Raw genomic sequence first — 17,387 nt, 5'->3', positions numbered from 1 at the left:
ACCCCAAAAATTTATTGTTGTTTTTTCTATTTTTGTGTGAAAATCTTAATGCGGTTCACAGAATACATCTACTTACCAAGTTTCAACAGTATAGTTCTAATAGTTTCGGAGAAAAGTGGCTGTGACATACGGACGGACAGACAGACGGACAGACGGACAGACAGACAGACAGACAGACATGACGAATCTATAAGGGTTCCGTTTTTTGCCATTTGGCTACGGAACCCAAAAAATCGGCGAGTAGACGGACTTCCCTTGTAGTTTAAGGGAAAAGTCCGTCTAGTAATGATATCAGCCAATCTATGGGTGCGCCGCACTCGGTGCGGTGCGTATATGTTCGTAGTCGAATTTCTGAAAAGAATGAATCAAGACAATGAAAAGTGTACTTTCAACTTGTTAATAATATAGGGTCCAGATTCGATATACTACGAAAATGGGGTAGTAAACCTTTTTTGGCTAATAATTACACGTAATTATTTTTTGGATATCCGAAATAAAAGACCAATAGAAATTTTAAAATGTACTTTATTCGTTTCTTTTAAATTAACTAAGATGAAAATTTAGGAAACTAACATCATGCGCAATGTCAGGAGGATTTGTCGATACCTTATCCAATCGTTATAAATTAAAGTCGCAAAAACAGTTGGTAATCTCTGATTTAACGAAAGTCCGGCATATGACGGACTTGCCTTGTACATAATAGACGGACCTTCGAACTTAGTCAAATTTTAATGTGATAAATGGTGGAACGTATAATTACAAAACGAAGCCAATTTCTGATATTTTAAACACAGAATAAAGATAACTGGTTCTTATGCTACTTACGCAGGTACTTTATGATGCACAATCTTTTCAAAAACTATTTTTAACAATTTTTTTTCGAACGGATGTCGAACTATGACTTCGAGTTCAAAACACGAAATGACTTATTTAGGCGCACTTTAGGCGGATTGCTCTGAAATTGATTGTCACAGCGCCATCTGTTTTAGAGTGAGGGAACTAACGCGCAAAACTGATTAATCGACTAGACTCCAAAGCGGCATACGCCTTCAGATTCAAAAGTTATAACGTGTAGACACTGTAGACGGACTTGCCTTGTAGATGTAGACGGTCTTGCCCGCAGTGACCTTAGACTCTTTTTGTTTGGGCAGTCGTGTAAAAAGTAATAACATTGTAGTGTCATCCCGTTTTCTTAGATTGATTTGAAAAGGACGACACTACAATGGTGCCACTTTTTAATTTCTACAATTTCTTGTCGGACTGTAGATTTACTGTAGATGAGCTTACATAACATATCGCGTGACGTGAGTGTAACGAAACGCGCGCCACGTAGGATTAGCCAGTATCGGCAAAATGTCACTGGCACGTTGCGCGGTGGCGGTGGGTCGCGGGCCGCGGCTCCTGTCATTCGTAGCCCAGCTGCTCGCACCGGGGGTCGGAGTTGCGACTCTGCGCCGCGTCAGTGCGTCCGTTCCCGCTCAGTTCTGCAGCGCCGCGGCCCCGTGCGCGCTCCCCAACATGTTCACCGCCGAGGAGCGCGGCTCCGCGTACGCGCCCGACTACCGGGTCTTCTTCCGTGAGTGTGCCCGTACCCTACTGCCCGTCACCCGCCCGGCGATGTCCGATAACGATACTTATCTCGAGTGCCCACGTGGAAGTGGTTCCTTGTTCCGGGTCGACTTGACATTGACTTAACTCTTCGCATTCATTGAGAATTATTGCATATGAGGAAGTTAGTGCTGCAGAATATTACCTGGTGCATCCCATGCTCGACCTTGATCGCAAAGGGATACCAGTGCTGACGTCAGTAAACGCGGGTTACTGATGACTGATGAATAGGCTACAGCTATTTTAGCGCATTACTATTGATCCATGAATCACCCTTGGCTACCTGTGGGGCTTTGCCTATACTATAGCCTATACTGTGACATCATTTTAAACTCTATAGGACTATAAATTTCTCCTAACAGCTGTTGGAAATAAGATTTCTTTAAAAAGATGACCTTTTTTTGTGATTGAATTAGATTAAAATAGATAATGTGTTAGTGTTATGTATGTTCACCTTGAAACGCTTTTTTAATGATGAAATTATACCTAGCTCTGATTAACAAGCATTTATCAATGATCTGATAATAATCTGTTATTAACTGACTGATGATGAAGTATGTATTTGCAATAACGTGGTAATTTATTTCTTGATTGTAATAATTAGTGAATTCTATTCTAGAATTTAAACCATTATAAAAAATATTGACTATTATAGTTATTACAGTGAGGATAAGTGTGTTTATTAATGCTGTTTAAATAATAAGGCAATAAAAATTATAAAGAAAACTGATATAAGCCATCTTCTCTAAGCTCAAAATTTTTATTTATTTATTTAAACTTTATTGCACAATACATGAAAAGTACAAATGGCGGACTTAATGCCTGAAAGCATTCACTATAGTTTGTTTTTTTTTAGCATTAGAAATAAGGTAAACAATCTTGATGTGTCTTTTAATTGAAAAACAAATCTGGAAGTCACAAAAATGCCCAGTTAGTGCATATTTTATGTAAGTTTTTAATTTTAACACAAAAATTATAACTTTGGCCCCTAGAAGATAAATACCTTAACCACAAGGTTATTAAAACTAAGAACACATAATTATTATGGCTGAGATGCATTAAGTATGTCACCACACAAACAACTTTCACTTGACACCCTACCCCCGACATTTTCTTTACCTTGTTGAAGCTTCCTAGTAGATACATTGTATTTATACATTTGGTCAGAAAGCTTAGCACAAAAGAATTAACCTGGACTTTTCCTAGAATGACTAAAATGTTTGTCAGGTGATGAAAGCGGCCCCATCTCCCCGCTGCACGACATCCCACTGTGGGCCAACAAGGCCGAACGCCTCGTCAACATGGTTGTGGAGGTGAGTAGAGCTAGCCCTTCTATCTTACGCTGTGCCTTATACTTATATCAACCGGGATATGAACTGTGATTACTTACCTTTTGTATCGTTTTCAAGCTCCCGATTACATGCATCTTGTTGAACAATATGTCTAGTGAAACTAACCGTGGTTCAATTCAAAACTGTTGCTGTGCCCTATGTCGATGGAGGCAGGGAGCTTAGCCGTGAAGGCCAAAAGCAAAGGTGTAACAACTCTAAAGTAAATGACATAAGCTCAAATAAGTGGTGTTATAGAATATTCATAATGTATTATTACTCTTTGCATTTTAAGGTGATGAGTTCAGAGAAGTGTAGAAAGAAAAACTATACATGTATGATATTTAATTTAAAATGCTTAATAACATAGAGATTATACAAATGTGAAAAGTTGAATGTTATGAAACATTTATGAAATGATGAAATATCCTTTGGGTTTTAGAAAAATCGCAATGTTATTTTATTTGTCAAGGTCCCTTTGTCTATGATACACACTTAGACAAAGTAGAAATGATTTGAACCTGAAAATCATTACCTATACTTAGTAACATACTAGCATATCTCTGTTAAATATTGTCTCTTTCTAACAACCACAAATGTTAGAATGACCGATAAGGACAAACTAATTATAAGGGCTTTTATAATGTTATGCAGAGCCGGTTATAAATGTGCATCGTTGGCAGGTCCCGCGCTGGAGCAACGCCAAGATGGAGTTGTCGCTGGGCGAGGCGCTCAACCCCATCAAGCAGGACGTGAAGAAGGGCGCGCTGCGCTTCGTGGCCAACGTGTTCCCGCACCACGGCTACATCTGGAACTACGGAGCCCTACCGCAGGTACTCTCCGTTTATACTTGGCTTATGTCAGTATTTCTATGGTGCCGTCCAGACTTTTGGCACGATATTGATATTTCATTATTTCATATTATGGCAAACATATGTATACCTTGAAGGGAAAGGCGTCTTCGAGTTTACCGGTGACCCGGGTCGGGGGTGATTAGAAAGTTACAGCATTAAAAATCAATGACATTATATTAGTAATGGCGCGATCCAACTCGACTCATGTACAGACGTTAAGTCGATTTTTGTGAGCATCTCTCATTGATGTGTAAGCATCTCGGCTCTAGTAATAGGTACATTTTTTCATTATTTGTCAATAAAATTTTAACAAAATAATATCATATCAAAATAGTATCTTATGAATAATATAGTGTTTTCGGATAGACGTGGGAGAACCCGTCGCACGTGGACCCCGCGACGCAGGCGCGCGGAGACAACGACCCCATCGACGTGATCGAGATCGGCACCCGCGTGGCGGGTCGCGGCGACGTCGTGCCCGTCAAGATCCTCGGCACGCTGGCGCTCATCGACGAGGGCGAGACCGACTGGAAGCTGATCGCTATCGGTATACAACTATACACCGGCCTCGTCTAATTCTTTTACCCGCGCTCGTCGTAAACAAATGCGACACCCGCAACGAAAACTCGCAGCACGCGGACGCGGACGCAGAAATAGAGGCCTATTGTTGCATCTAGAGTTATATGTTACATCGTTATATGATGTTATAGGTATCAGGTATAGCACAAAAGTTCTACCAAAAATAGAAAACAAAGTTAACAAAGCGTTGACCGTTGACGGAACAATAATTTCTAAAATAAAATAATGCAAAATAAACATGACGTCAGATGAGACTGAAACTCGCGAGCCTATTCCGGGATCTTTGGCAATTTGAGCAAAGGAAGGCTCAGTGTGAATTATATATTTTTTTTATTCCAAAAACTGTGATCGCGTCAGCTCGGCAGACTTAACCCTTAAATACATGATTTTTTCGTTTTGCCCGAAATTAATATATATATCACATAATTGTTTGCCGTTTCTAGGAAAAATAGTAAAAAAAATATATCATCGATTTTCACTGGGAAATCAGTGTTAAAAGTTGCATAGTCTAAATCATGTTTTTGGAAATATATAGCTATTAGTAAGGGGTATAGGAAAAATCTTAACTGCCAACAGAAAGGTACACTATTTGTGATGTTCCTATGATAAAATTTGTAAATCTATATATATAAATGCAAGTGTCCTGACTGACTGACTGATTCATCAACGCAGAGCCGAAACTACAAAAGCTAGAAAGTTGAAATTTGCACACTAGGTTGAATTTATAAAGTGTACAAGAGATAAGAAACGATTTTGAAAAATTCAACCCCTAAGGGGGTTAAAAAGGGGATGAAAGGTTGTATGGGGTGCAAGTTTTATTTTAAGCTAGGAATTTGAAACTTTGTAAAACGGTACTATATTAAAAAACAAGAAAACTAATTTCTGCGTTTTCGAAAATTCATCCCCCAAGGTGGTGAAAAAGGGGTTGAAAGTTTGTATGGAGATCAGATATTTTTGTGAGTGTTAGACTTGAAACTTTGTATATGGGGATATTATTATAAGACGGGAAAAGTAATTTCAGCGTTTTTGAAAATTCATCCCCTAACACGGTTAAAAAGGGGTTGAAAGTTTGAATCCATTACAAATGCTTTGAAACTTCTTAGAAAGGCATAATAGCCGATGACAAAAAAAATAATTGCGACGTTTTAGGTAATTCAACCCCTAAGGGGGTAAAAAAGGGGATGAAACTTTGTCCTGGGGTGCAAATTTTATTTCAAGCTAGGACCTTGAAACTTCGTAAAAAGGTACTAAATTAAAAAATCAGAAAACTAAGTTCAGCGTTTTTAAAAATTCATCCCCTGAGGTGGTGAAAAAGCGGGTTGAAAGTTTGTACGGAGATCAAATATTTTTGAGAGTGCGCGACTTGAATCTTTGTATTTGGGGATATTATTAGAAGACAGGAAAAGTTATTTTAGCGTTTTGTAAAATTCATCCCCTAACAGGGTTAAAAAGGGGTTGAAAGTTTGAAGTTTGAATCCATTACAAATGCTTTGAAACTTCTTAGGAAGGCATAATAGCCGATTACAAAAAAAAGTAATTGCAACGTTTTTGGAAATTCAACCCCTAAGGGGGTTATAAAGGGGATGAAAGTTCGTCTTATGTGCCAATTTTATTTTAAGCTAGGAACTTAAAAGTTTGCAAAAAGGTATCAAACTAAGATACAAGAAAACTAATTTCAGCGTTTTTGAAAATTCATCCCCTAAGGTGGTGAAAAAGGGGTTGAAAGTTTGTATGGATATCAAACATTTTTTCGAACGCGGGACTTGAATCTTTGTATTTCGGGATATTATTTAAATACAGGAAAAGTAATTTCAACGTTTTGTAAAATTCATCCCCCAACAGGGTTAAAAAGCAGTGGCGTAACTAGGGGGGGGCTGGGGGGGGCACGTGCCCCGGGCGCCGTCCAAGGGGGGGGCGCCAAAATGGGCAAAAGACCTCCCATAGAAAATGGACCAGCCAAAATGTAGGAAACAGTCAAATTTTTTTTTCGCGACTTAGGGGTTGGTGCGTCATAGTAAAAATTGCTCAGTATAATCCCAAAATCTCCTTGGCAACGGAAATGCAGTTATTTTTTAGACCCTGTATACAGGATGGTCCAAACCTTGACGTCAAAAAAATTTTTTTTGAATCCTCGTCGTTGGTTATCAGAATATACCCCATGTAAGTTAGCCGATTATTCGTAGTTTTCGAGTTTCCGGGGTGAAGCTTTGCGTTGCTTTTATGCCTTCTAATAATTGTTCGTGGTATTTGCACTGATAACATTAAATAGCGATGGGGAAGTGACCCCATAAAATAATAGTAGAAATAACAAAAGAGTATTTTTGTAATGAATTACTAATTTGGAAGCTTTCTACCTCAGTTCCTTTGGCCGGCGACTCTGACAAATTATGACTATTAAGTATCACTTTTTTGACCTTTTAAAAAAACGTAGGGTCTAGTAGTTTCTAAAATAACCAAAAGTCCTTGAAATCGCTTGTATTTTTAGGGTTCCGTAGTCAAATGGCAAAAAACGGAACCCTTATAGATTCGTCATGTCCGTCTGTCTGTCTGTCTGTCCGTCTGTCCGTCCGTATGTCACAGCCACTTTTTTCCGAAACTATAAGAACTATACTGTTGAAACTTGGTAAGTAGATGTATTCTGTGAACCGCATTAAGATTTTCACACAAAAATAGAAAAAAAAAATTTTTTTGGGGGTTCCCCATACTTAGAACTGAAACTCAAAAAATTTTTTCATCAAACCCATACGTGTGGGGTATCTATGGATAGGTCTTCAAAAATGATATTGAGGTTTCTAATATCATTTTTTTTTAAACTGAATAGTTTGCGCGAGAGACACTTCCAAATTGGTAAAATGTGTCCCCCTCCCCCCCTTGTAACTTCTAAAATAAGATAATGATAAAACTAAAAAAAAATTATGATGTACATTACCATGCAAACTTCCACCGAAAATTGGTTTGAACAAGATCTAGTAAGTAGTATTTTTTTTTAATACGTCATAAATCCCCTAAATACGGAACCCTTCATGGGCGAGTCCGACTCGCACTTGGCCGCTTTTTTATTTATTTACGTAAGGGCAACATCTAAGCTTGACATGCTTGAACGTAAAAGTTTGTCTTTTTTTCCCAACTCAGCCAAGTGAGGATGCTGATTTTTTTTAGCAACTGCGCCGTTTGTTACAAAAAGAAAAATTCAAAAAGTTCAATAGTTTTTTTTAAATAAATAATTGCTTCACCCCGGAATTTCTGAACAAAAGTTAAAAGTAATAACAATAAAAATCATAATTGGAAAACTACGAAAAGTCGGCTAACATACATATTCTGATAGCCCACAGCGTGAGGAATCTAAAAAAAATTTTTGGACGGCAAGGTTTGGACCAACCTGTATAACACATGCCGTGTCAACATCTCGTTCTGTGATACTAGAATGCCGTGAAAAATCTGTGTCAGGTATTGCGAGCATTCTATCCAGAGTTTCGGTGTGGGATCAGGAGAATTTAGTCCAATTCAATCCCACCAAGGCTCAATTTTGCGCGTTTACCGCTATGAAAACCTCATTTTTCAAGGCACAACCCATCCCATGTCAGGGAGTATTGGGAGCCTCGGTGTTGACATCTCCATCAGTGGCGTCCAATAATTTCGTAGCCACCTTGCTGGGTAGGCTGCGCTCGTATCCAAAAAACTCGGTGTGCTCAATAAAGGGAGGCGATACTTTACTCTGGGGCAGACAGATCCATAGGCGTACCCACGGTGGGGCAAGGTGGGGCAGTTGTCCCACCCTGGTCTCTGACCATAAGCTAAGAATCTCTGTTTCAACCATACCCTGTTACAACGTCCCCAGCCTCCCCTACTTCTGCCCCACCCCTTAAAAATGCTGCGTACGACCATGGACAGATCCCATATAAAGAGTACTGCTGTCACCTTTGGGCAGGAGCACCTAGATGCCACCTTGGTCCCTTCAAATCAGTCCAAAGGCGCGCTATGAATAGTCTATGATCCCAAACTTACAAGCGATATTGAATCTTCAAGTCTAAGGAAATCTCCAAAAAAGAAGTGTATAAGCTTTAAAATGATCGGCAACGCGCATGTAACGCCCCTGGAGTGTAGACGTCCACAGGATGTGGTGACCGCTTACCATCAGGTGAGTCGTAAGCTTGTTAGCCACCGATGGACTAAAAAAACACTTATTTGTCTAAATCAAAAGTAAACTTTAACAAGTAAAAAGTAACCCTTTCGTTAGTTCATTTCGTTTGGAGGGGCGGGGGGGGGGGGGGGCAAAAAATTTGGTGCCTGCCCCGGGCGCCATATCCTCTAGCTACGCCACTGTTAAAAAGGGGTTGAAAGTTTGAAGTTTGAATCCATTACAAATGCTTTGAAACTTCTTAGGAAGGCATAATAGCCGATTACAAAAAAAAGTAATTGCAACGTTTTTGGAAATTAAACCCCTAAGGGGGTTAAAAAGGGGATAAAATTTCGTCTTATGTGCAAATTTTATTTTAAGCTAGGAACTTAAAAGTTTGCAAAAAGGTATGAAACTAAGATACAAGAAAACTATAGTGTGTCAAAGGTCTGTTTGATTTCAAACATAGACAGAGAGAATCATACTATCTTTGTCTAACACTAGTACTAGCACCCGAAAGAAAAGGATGAGTATAGTTTTTTTGTTCCTATTTACTGACAAGATTTGGTTGACCCAGTATAATTTCAGCGTTTTTGAAAATTCATCCCCTAAGGTGGTGAAAAAGGTGTTGAAAGTTTGTATGGATATCAAACATTTTTTCGAACGCGCGACTTGAATCTTTCTATTTGGGGATATTATTAGAAGACAGGAAAAGTTATTTCAGCGTTTTGTAAAATTCGTCCCCTAACAGGGTTAAAAAGAGGTTGTAAGTTTGTATGGGGTTCAAATTTTATTTTAAGCTTGGAACTTGAAACTTCGTAAAAAGGAATTATTTTAAACGGGCAATAAACTAATTTCAGCGTTTTTGAAAATTCATATCTCAAAGTGGTGAAAAAGGAGTTGAAAGTTTGTATGGAGATCAAACATTTTTGTGAGTGCGGGACTTGAATCGTTGTATAAAGGCATATTATTAGAATACAAGAAAAATAATTTCAGCTTTTAAAAAATTCATCCCCTAAAATGGTTAAAAAGGGGTTGAAAGTTTGTATAGGGTTCAAATTTTATTTAAAGCTAAGAACTTCAAACTTCGTAAATAGGTAGTTAGGTAGTAGGTTTTATTAAATAGAGGACATGAAAATCTTCTACGGGGGTTTAGAGGGATTATATCGAGGACAATTTTATTCAGTTAGGGGCTTGAAACTTCGTACGTTGTGAAAGACAAGTCTCATGCGTTGTATAATATTAATAATTAACAAATGATTAACCGTCCTACCGCAATCTCTTGCTGCATAATGTTCTAAGCTAATGTAGAATATATAACCATAACCACCAATATACAAATCCACGCGTACGAAGTCGCGGGCAACAGCTAGTATAAAATAATTACAAACCCCGAAAAATCTGCCCAAAATCACATACTAAAAATCATTAACTTCCAGGTTTTTTCAAGTTTTCCGACATTTCGTCTATAAACAAATGTAACTTTTATAAATTAAAATACTGCGTAAATTTATGTAATAATTCGGAAAATGTATTAGTTTTACTATTGAAATAATATACAAGAACAAATAGAATTTGTTTAATAATGCATAACATTTGATGTTTATGTTGTGTGTATAAATGCATCACAAAGAAGTCGCTGTCACTCTATTTGCAGAGCGGTCGGGGCCGTTTCACGCTTCACACCACCATTTCTCCTATGCCTATACCTAGATACTCTTCTCGATCATTCGTAGAGTGGAATTTTAATCGGGTCGCCCCAACGTATGGGTGACCCGCCCCGCGCTATTACCCTGGACAACTGTCGCGACCCTCCACAACGAGCTCGCTAGGTAGTTCCGCGATGTTAAACCTCGATATAATCGTCGTAGACTCCCGGGACCCGCTGGCCGCGTCCCTGCGCGACGCGGGCGACGTGGAGCGGGCGTTCCCCGGGCTGCTGAAGGCCACGGTGGAGTGGTTCCGCCTGTACAAGGTGCCCGACGGCAAGCCGCAGAACCGGTTCGCCTTCGACGCCGAGCCCAAGGACGGGGAGTTCGCCTACAAGCTCATCGACGAGGTGAGAGGGCACTCGCTCCGGGGAGATTCGTCCGGAGTCTGGACGTTCGCGAGCGATCGATACCATCTCGTGACACGGACGAGACGTCCTCTAGACTGAGCATAGTGGCGCTACCCCCTCTGCCACAAATATACGGTAGTTTTACTCCATCTTCGAGTCAAAGTGTCTGTGTGACGTCCGTGTCTTTGAACGGACCGATCACGGCACGGGACTCGCTCACCTCGTCCCCCGCACCCCAGTATTTTTGGCAGCATCGGTTTCGTGAAATAATTGCTCTAAACTCCGTCTAGAGGATTCCTAGTCTATATCTCGTGACAAGGCCCAGTTTGCTTGTTCAATTTGAGCTGAAGGTAGAAAAAATACTTATTTGTGGATGAAATAAACCAAAATAACTGTCAATAACACACTTTTATTGCTGACTGTACTTCTTCTCATTTGTATGTCTATCCAGGGTTATGTAGCATAATTGCGAAAATCAAAAATCCTAAGTACGAAATTCCTAAAGACGGAACATCGAAAAACAAATCGTCTAATGTACGAAATTCCTAAAGATGCATGTCCTACGGTTAATAAACCTATGTTTTAAATGTCTAAAGTACAATACTGCTAGTGCACGAAAATACTAACGACCTTTTTTCCTACGTCCAATTGACCTAAGTTTAAAATGTATAAATTGCGAAATTTCTAACGACATGTGTGCTACGTTTAGCTGATCTAAGTTTAAATAAGTCTTCCGTACAGAACTGATAATTTTATTTAATATCACGACTTTTGGTCGTTCATGAAATGTCCAAAGTGACGTTTCTTCAAACAAAAACGTCACTTTTGACACTTGTATGGATGGGATATGTCAGTGTCAAACAAGTGATAAAAATGACGTTTTTGTTTGAAGAAACATCACTTTTGACACTTGTATGGGTGGGATATGTCAGTGTAAAACAAATGACAAAAGTGACGTTATTGTTTGAAGAAACGTCACTTTTGACATTGTTTGACACTGACATATCCGATCCATATCGTTTCTATATCTAATATTTGACGTATCTTAAAGTTCGAATAAGGCTGTAAATCAATAGGTAGGTTAGGTTCGTTAGGTAACTTCAGATGCCCGAAGGGCAAAACGCCCAGAAAAAGGTGCCCCGCGTAGCTCTCGAAAGGGGCTCCGTTGACTCGGGGTAAGAAGAAAATGTTCTCGGAAATATTGAGTTTCAAAGTACTGTCATTAGGCTTTTTATACGTAGCTATTTTGAGCACTAGACATATTGACTTTCGAAGTATTGTCATTAGGCATCTTGTACAACAGAATTAAAAAAAAAGATTAAAAGTGGATTAGGACATGCATCTTTAGGAATTTCGTACATTAGACAATTTGATTTTCGATGTTCTATCTTTAGGAATTTCGTACTTAGGATATTTGATTTTCGAAATTATGCTACATAACCCTATCCAGAACTCCTTGAGACATTCGTAATGAGTAAGGTCGACGTGTTTGTGTTTTTACATGACCATTTTATCAGATCACCTCCATGTTAGCATAATTATTATCGCATCGTCATCGGAATTACGATAGTACTCCAAATTTCAACCGAACCAGATACCAAGAAGTGGTTCAAATTTTAGTTACAAGATTTGAAGCACCATACAAAGAGGATAGGTAGGTATACATAATAGGCAGTGAGACTAAATAAAAGTGTGTAAAATGCGCTAAAATACATGCGATAACCAGAAGATTTGATTCCTTGTGCGTGTTTGAGTGTCTGAACAGTAGGCGCTTGTGTGGTGCGCAGGTGCACGAGTTCTGGCGCGAGCTGGTGGCCGGCCACGTGGGCGACGCCACCGACATCAACAAGTAAGTCGTTCCCCGCTCATCTTCAGAAACACTCAACTGCCTGCTTGACTGCCAACAGGGGGCGACTGACTTGTAACGTTTCGGTGTAATGTAACGCGACACAACTCGAGCTTTACAGAGACGCGCGCTGCACGTGTCACAAGTCAGTAGCTCGGTACCCACAGGTTCGCGAGACGTTACTGACGCGCGCGGCTACAGACCAATGGCGCCTACGACCCGTGTGCACGCCGACAAGGTTCACGATGACGCGCCGCATACGATAACAGTCGTGGCGTGGGTCAAGGAGAACTGTTCAGAGGTCATTTGAGAAATAAGAAGAATGGGTTATATGTTTTGTGGAGGTAAAATGTTATTATTTAATAATCAGGCAGGCAGTTATGACAGCTGATATGGCCCGTATCCAGTAATCATAAAGATAGTTATCATGGACGAGTATTAGATAAACATAGGTACAGTGTTGGCATCAATCTGAACGAATCAATCCGGATTGATCAATCGAATTGACGCGTCAATCCGAATTGATCAATCCGAATTGATCAATTCGAATTGATTCAATTCTGATTGACGCGTCAATCCGATTGAATTGATTGGAATTAACGCATCAATCCTCAATTCGGATTAAATCAATTCTCAATCTAGATTGACCATTGATCGTTGGCACTTTAAAACGATATCTGAGATTTCCAAAGGTTCCGTGACATGTTTCCGACGGCAATACAGACGGGAGTTTCCTTTTTTTTTGCACATTTATGGGACATTTCTTAAAATTAATCGATTGCGTTCAAAATCGATATCTGAGGTGCCCAAAGGTTTCGAAACATGTTTCTGACGGTAATACCGAGAAATGACCTTTTTTGGGACATTTTAGGACGTTTCTAGAAATTAACCGATTGACAAGGGTTGAAGACCGAATGTCTTATCTCTCTCTCTGGACTCAAACTGGACACCACTAGAACAATAAAAGGATTAGAATCATGCTATCTCTTTCGCACTCGTACGTTCTTAGACCGCATCTTGTTATCAGCAGGGTGGCGTAATGCAGGTAGTAAAGTAAGTACGCGGCTAAAGTGTAGAATCTAAATATTGCCGTTGAAACCGTGTTTTGCACCTCAGATATCGATTTTGAATGCAAGCAGTCACTTTCAAAGAATGTCACTAAAATGTACATCTCAATATTTCCCTCGGAAACAAGTTTCGAAACCTTTGGGCACCTCAGATATCGATTTTGAACGCTATCGGTTAATTTCAAGGAAAGTCCCGAAAATGTTCCAAAAACGACATCCTTCATATTGCCGTCGGAAACATGTTTCGGAACCTTTGGTAAACTCAGACACCGCTTTTGAACGCATTTGGTCAGTTTCGAAAAATGGCCTAAATAAAAAGGACATTAGGCAGGTACATACAAAGTAATCGTCAATCCGAATTGATGATTGAGGATTGACCGATCAATTCGAATTAACGATTAGTAATCTTCAATCTTCAATCAGTAGATTTAGAATTAGTTTCGTCAATCGTCAATTCGAATTGATCGGTCAATCCTCAATCATCAATCGTCAATTCGAATTGATTTTTTGCCAACACTGCATAGGTATAATATACTTGTCTAATTTATTATAAATATTCGAGAAAAGTTTGGTTGTATGTGCAGAATGAACGTGTCAGTTGCGGGAAGCCCGGGGCAGGTGGAGCGGTCGGAGGCGGCCGCCGTGCTGGCCAAGGCGCCGCCACGTTCCCTGCCGCAGTCCGTCCCGCCCGGCGGTGAGTACAGCGCGCAAGTCGGACCCCCGGGGCAGGTGGAGCGGTCGGAGGCGGCCGCCGTGCTGGCCAAGGCGCCGCCACGTTCCCTGCCGCAGTCCGTCCCGCCCGGCGGTGAGTACAGCGCGCAAGTCGGACCCCCGGGGCAGGTGGAGCGGTCGGAGGCGGCCGCCGTGCTGGCCAAGGCGCCGCCACGTTCCCTGCCGCAGTCCGTCCCGCCCGGCGGTGAGTACAGCGCGCAAGTCGGACCCCCGGGGCAGGTGGAGCGGTCGGAGGCGGCCGCCGTGCTGGCCAAGGCGCCGCCACGTTCCCTGCCGCAGTCCGTCCCGCCCGGCGGTGAGTACAGCGCGCAAGTCGGACCCCCGGGGCAGGTGGAGCGGTCGGAGGCGGCCGCCGTGCTGGCCAAGGCGCCGCCACGTTCCCTGCCGCAGTCCGTCCCGCCCGGCGGTGAGTACAGCGCGCAAGTCGGACCCCCGGGGCAGGTGGAGCGGTCGGAGGCGGCCGCCGTGCTGGCCAAGGCGCCGCCACGTTCCCTGCCGCAGTCCGTCCCGCCCGGCGGTGAGTACAGCGCGCAAGTCGGACCCCCGGGGCAGGTGGAGCGGTCGGAGGCGGCCGCCGTGCTGGCCAAGGCGCCGCCACGTTCCCTGCCGCAGTCCGTCCCGCCCGGCGGTGAGTACAGCGCGCAAGTCGGACCCCCGGGGCAGGTGGAGCGGTCGGAGGCGGCCGCCGTGCTGGCCAAGGCGCCGCCACGTTCCCTGCCGCAGTCCGTCCCGCCCGGCGGTGAGTACAGCGCGCAAGTCGGACCCCCGGGGCAGGTGGAGCGGTCGGAGGCGGCCGCCGTGCTGGCCAAGGCGCCGCCACGTTCCCTGCCGCAGTCCGTCCCGCCCGGCGGTGAGTACAGCGCGCAATCGATTTCTTGATTTACACATAAGAGCCTCAATAACACCGGCCATTTGCGAGTGATTGCGCGCTCGCGGCGAGATAGTTACGCGCTCGCCATGCTTTCAGCTCTCCCGGGCTAAAACCGCCGCCTTCTTGAGTTTTAACAAAATACTATTTTATGCTTGGACATCTGGAATCCGCAAGTATAGCTTCGCCGCGTTCGGACTACATAGGACCATCTTCAAATTTGGGCGCCATTTAGATATTTTCTCCTGTCGCCTCGTCTCGGAGACCCGTCGCCATGTTGTCGAACACTCGCACCCATCTATGTTCCCGGTCTCGCTAACTAGTGGTCAACATTTTGATCGGAAATGGGAGCTCAAAATCTATTCTGTACATTTTAGGAACGTAATCGGGCAACCGGGGCAAATCACAACATTTTGAATGTCAATAAAATAAATTGTAAAACAAAGTAAGTTTTTAATAGCTAAAGTACCTACTAAGTCCTGACTCACCTGAGGGCCTACCGCGAAGATTCTCTCCTCTCTATCACTCTTGCATATTCCAGCGATTGAGAGGCAGATAACGAAATTTCGATTTTCGCGGTAGACCCTCTGAACTTATGATTTCCAGCTAGTTATCTGTATTTATTTGTTACAGTGGACAAGTGGCACTTCCTCGCCAACCTGTAGCAGCCTGTGGGATCCTGTTGGAGCCTGTGGGAGCCTGTAGACTCCCGTCGGAGCCTGTAGACTCCCGTCGGAGCCTGTAGACTCCCGTCGGAGCCTGTAGACTCCCGTCGGAGCCTGTAGACTCCCGTCGGAGCCTGTAGACTCCCGTCGGTGCCTGTAGACTCCCGTCGGAGCCTGTAGACTCCCGTCGGAGCCTGTAGACTCCCGTCGGAGCCTGTAGACTCCCGTCGGAGCCTGTAGACTCCCGTCGGAGCCTGTAGACTCCCGTCGGAGCCTGTAGACTCCCGTCGGAGCCTGTAGACTCCCGTCGGAGCCTGTAGACTCCCGTCGGAGCCTGTAGACTCCCGTCGGAGCCTGTAGACTCCCGTCGGAGCCTGTAGACTCCCGTCGGAGCCTGTAGACTCCCGTCGGAGCCTGTAGACTCCCGTCGGAGCCTGTAGACTCCCGTCGGAGCCTGTAGACTCCCGTCGGAGCCTGTAGACTCCCGTCGGAGCCTGTAGACTCCCGTCGGAGCCTGCAGGAGCTCGTATGTTACGGAGCCGCGAGAGTCCGGTGACGGGACCGTCGAGTTGTGATTATCTTATTGTTTAAGTGCAAATGGTAGGGTGTTGTTAATGCGTATTTATTATAATTAATCAAAATATTTTGGATGTGGTGTTTCCTTTCTGATATTAAAACCAAGTCACGTGTGTGTTCTCTAGGTCCAATACAAATACTAATTATTAAGTAATTTAATTTTATAGAAACGTCTGCGAACGACCAAGTTCCACCCGAGACAGTGAATTTTTCCACTTTTAATTTATTTCAAAGCTTATTAAGTAATTTGACTAGAAATGTCACGGTACGATATGTTATGATAGGAACATATTTAATTGACCACTGCCTTTACTAGGTTTAACTTGTACAGAGAGGCAGGCAGAGCAGCGTAGGTATATGTACTTTGTTGCGAGCGACATGAGCGACTTGTTTAACGATGCTCCGATACAAAGGTTACGCTTGGCGACGTGACTGGTGCGAGGGTGATTTTAATATTCGTTTTCTTATGGAAAACATACAAAAGGGATACGTTTTCAAACAATTTAAAACCCCCATCATTTCAGTCTATTTTAAATAACCCGTGACCTACCCGTGACACATTTCTACCATACATAATACAGGGTGTCCCAAGAAGTAGTGATATACTGAAGCTGGGAGGTAGAGGACCTAGAGGGCTATCTGAATCACCCCCATGTATGTTCCGCGATTTATCGTATTTTCGGAGTTATGATTTTTTTTAATTTTTCACCTATCGCCGAGTACGATGAGATTTTTATTTATGGTGACGTGAATTATTGCGGTAGATGCTTGATTTTTTTTGTGTGCTAAGCTGATACATAGGCCAATTCAGAATGGTAACATTTACTATCGTTAAATCTTTGAATGGAATTAAAAGAAAAATAATGCCAAGAAAGATAAAATTACCCAGTATGTTTTATTTTTTTAAGCGCCCTTGAAGTTGTCCTCTAGGTCCTCTACCTCCCAGCTTCAGTATATCACTACTTCTTGGGACACCCTGTATAGCTAAAATATTAAGAGGCAACAGGAGTGGTCATTTCTCCATACAAACGTACTCGACTGTTTCCTCCCTGGGTTTTGAAGCTAGAGCAATGATTTTTTCAACACAG

The 17,387-nt window shown here is 42.5% G+C and overlaps 1 protein-coding gene across 2 annotated transcripts; it reads left to right on the top strand.

Moving 5' to 3' along the window:
- Window positions 1–1,324: 1,324 nt before the first annotated feature.
- Window positions 1,325–16,371, top strand: LOC134649603 (uncharacterized). Of its 2 annotated transcripts, none has more exons than XR_010096976.1 (9): window positions 1,325–1,576; window positions 2,836–2,921; window positions 3,620–3,769; window positions 4,157–4,337; window positions 10,358–10,545; window positions 12,333–12,394; window positions 14,043–14,152; window positions 15,692–15,789; window positions 16,247–16,371. XR_010096976.1 is itself a non-coding variant. In XM_063504427.1 (9 exons), exons 1-8 carry the CDS (start codon window positions 1,354–1,356, stop codon window positions 15,721–15,723), a joined length of 1,032 nt encoding a protein of 343 aa, XP_063360497.1. In that variant the 5' UTR covers window positions 1,325–1,353; the 3' UTR covers window positions 15,724–15,759; window positions 16,247–16,371. The 2 variants fall into 2 exon arrangements, 1 of the variants encoding a protein (XP_063360497.1); XM_063504427.1 differs by having other exon boundaries at window positions 15,692–15,759.
- The last annotated feature ends 1,016 nt before the right edge of the window (window positions 16,372–17,387 follow it).

The sequence above is a fragment of the Cydia amplana genome, chromosome 7 (genome assembly GCF_948474715.1).
Source record: "Cydia amplana chromosome 7, ilCydAmpl1.1, whole genome shotgun sequence".
NCBI classification, from domain to species: Eukaryota; Metazoa; Arthropoda; class Insecta; order Lepidoptera; family Tortricidae; genus Cydia; species Cydia amplana.
This window is presented reverse-complemented; position numbering and strand designations above follow the sequence as displayed.

Excerpts from the sequence above, each read along its gene's own strand:
- LOC134649603 (XM_063504427.1), top strand. The coding sequence starts at position 1,354 with ATGTCACTGGCACGTTGCGCGGTGGCGGTGGGTCGCGGGCCGCGGCTC. Across the intron at positions 10,546-12,332 it reads CCTACAAGCTCATCGACGAG|GTGCACGAGTTCTGGCGCGA; the intron begins GTGAGAGGGCAC and ends TGTGGTGCGCAG. Across the intron at positions 14,153-15,691 it reads GCAGTCCGTCCCGCCCGGCG|TGGACAAGTGGCACTTCCTC; the intron begins GTGAGTACAGCG and ends TATTTGTTACAG.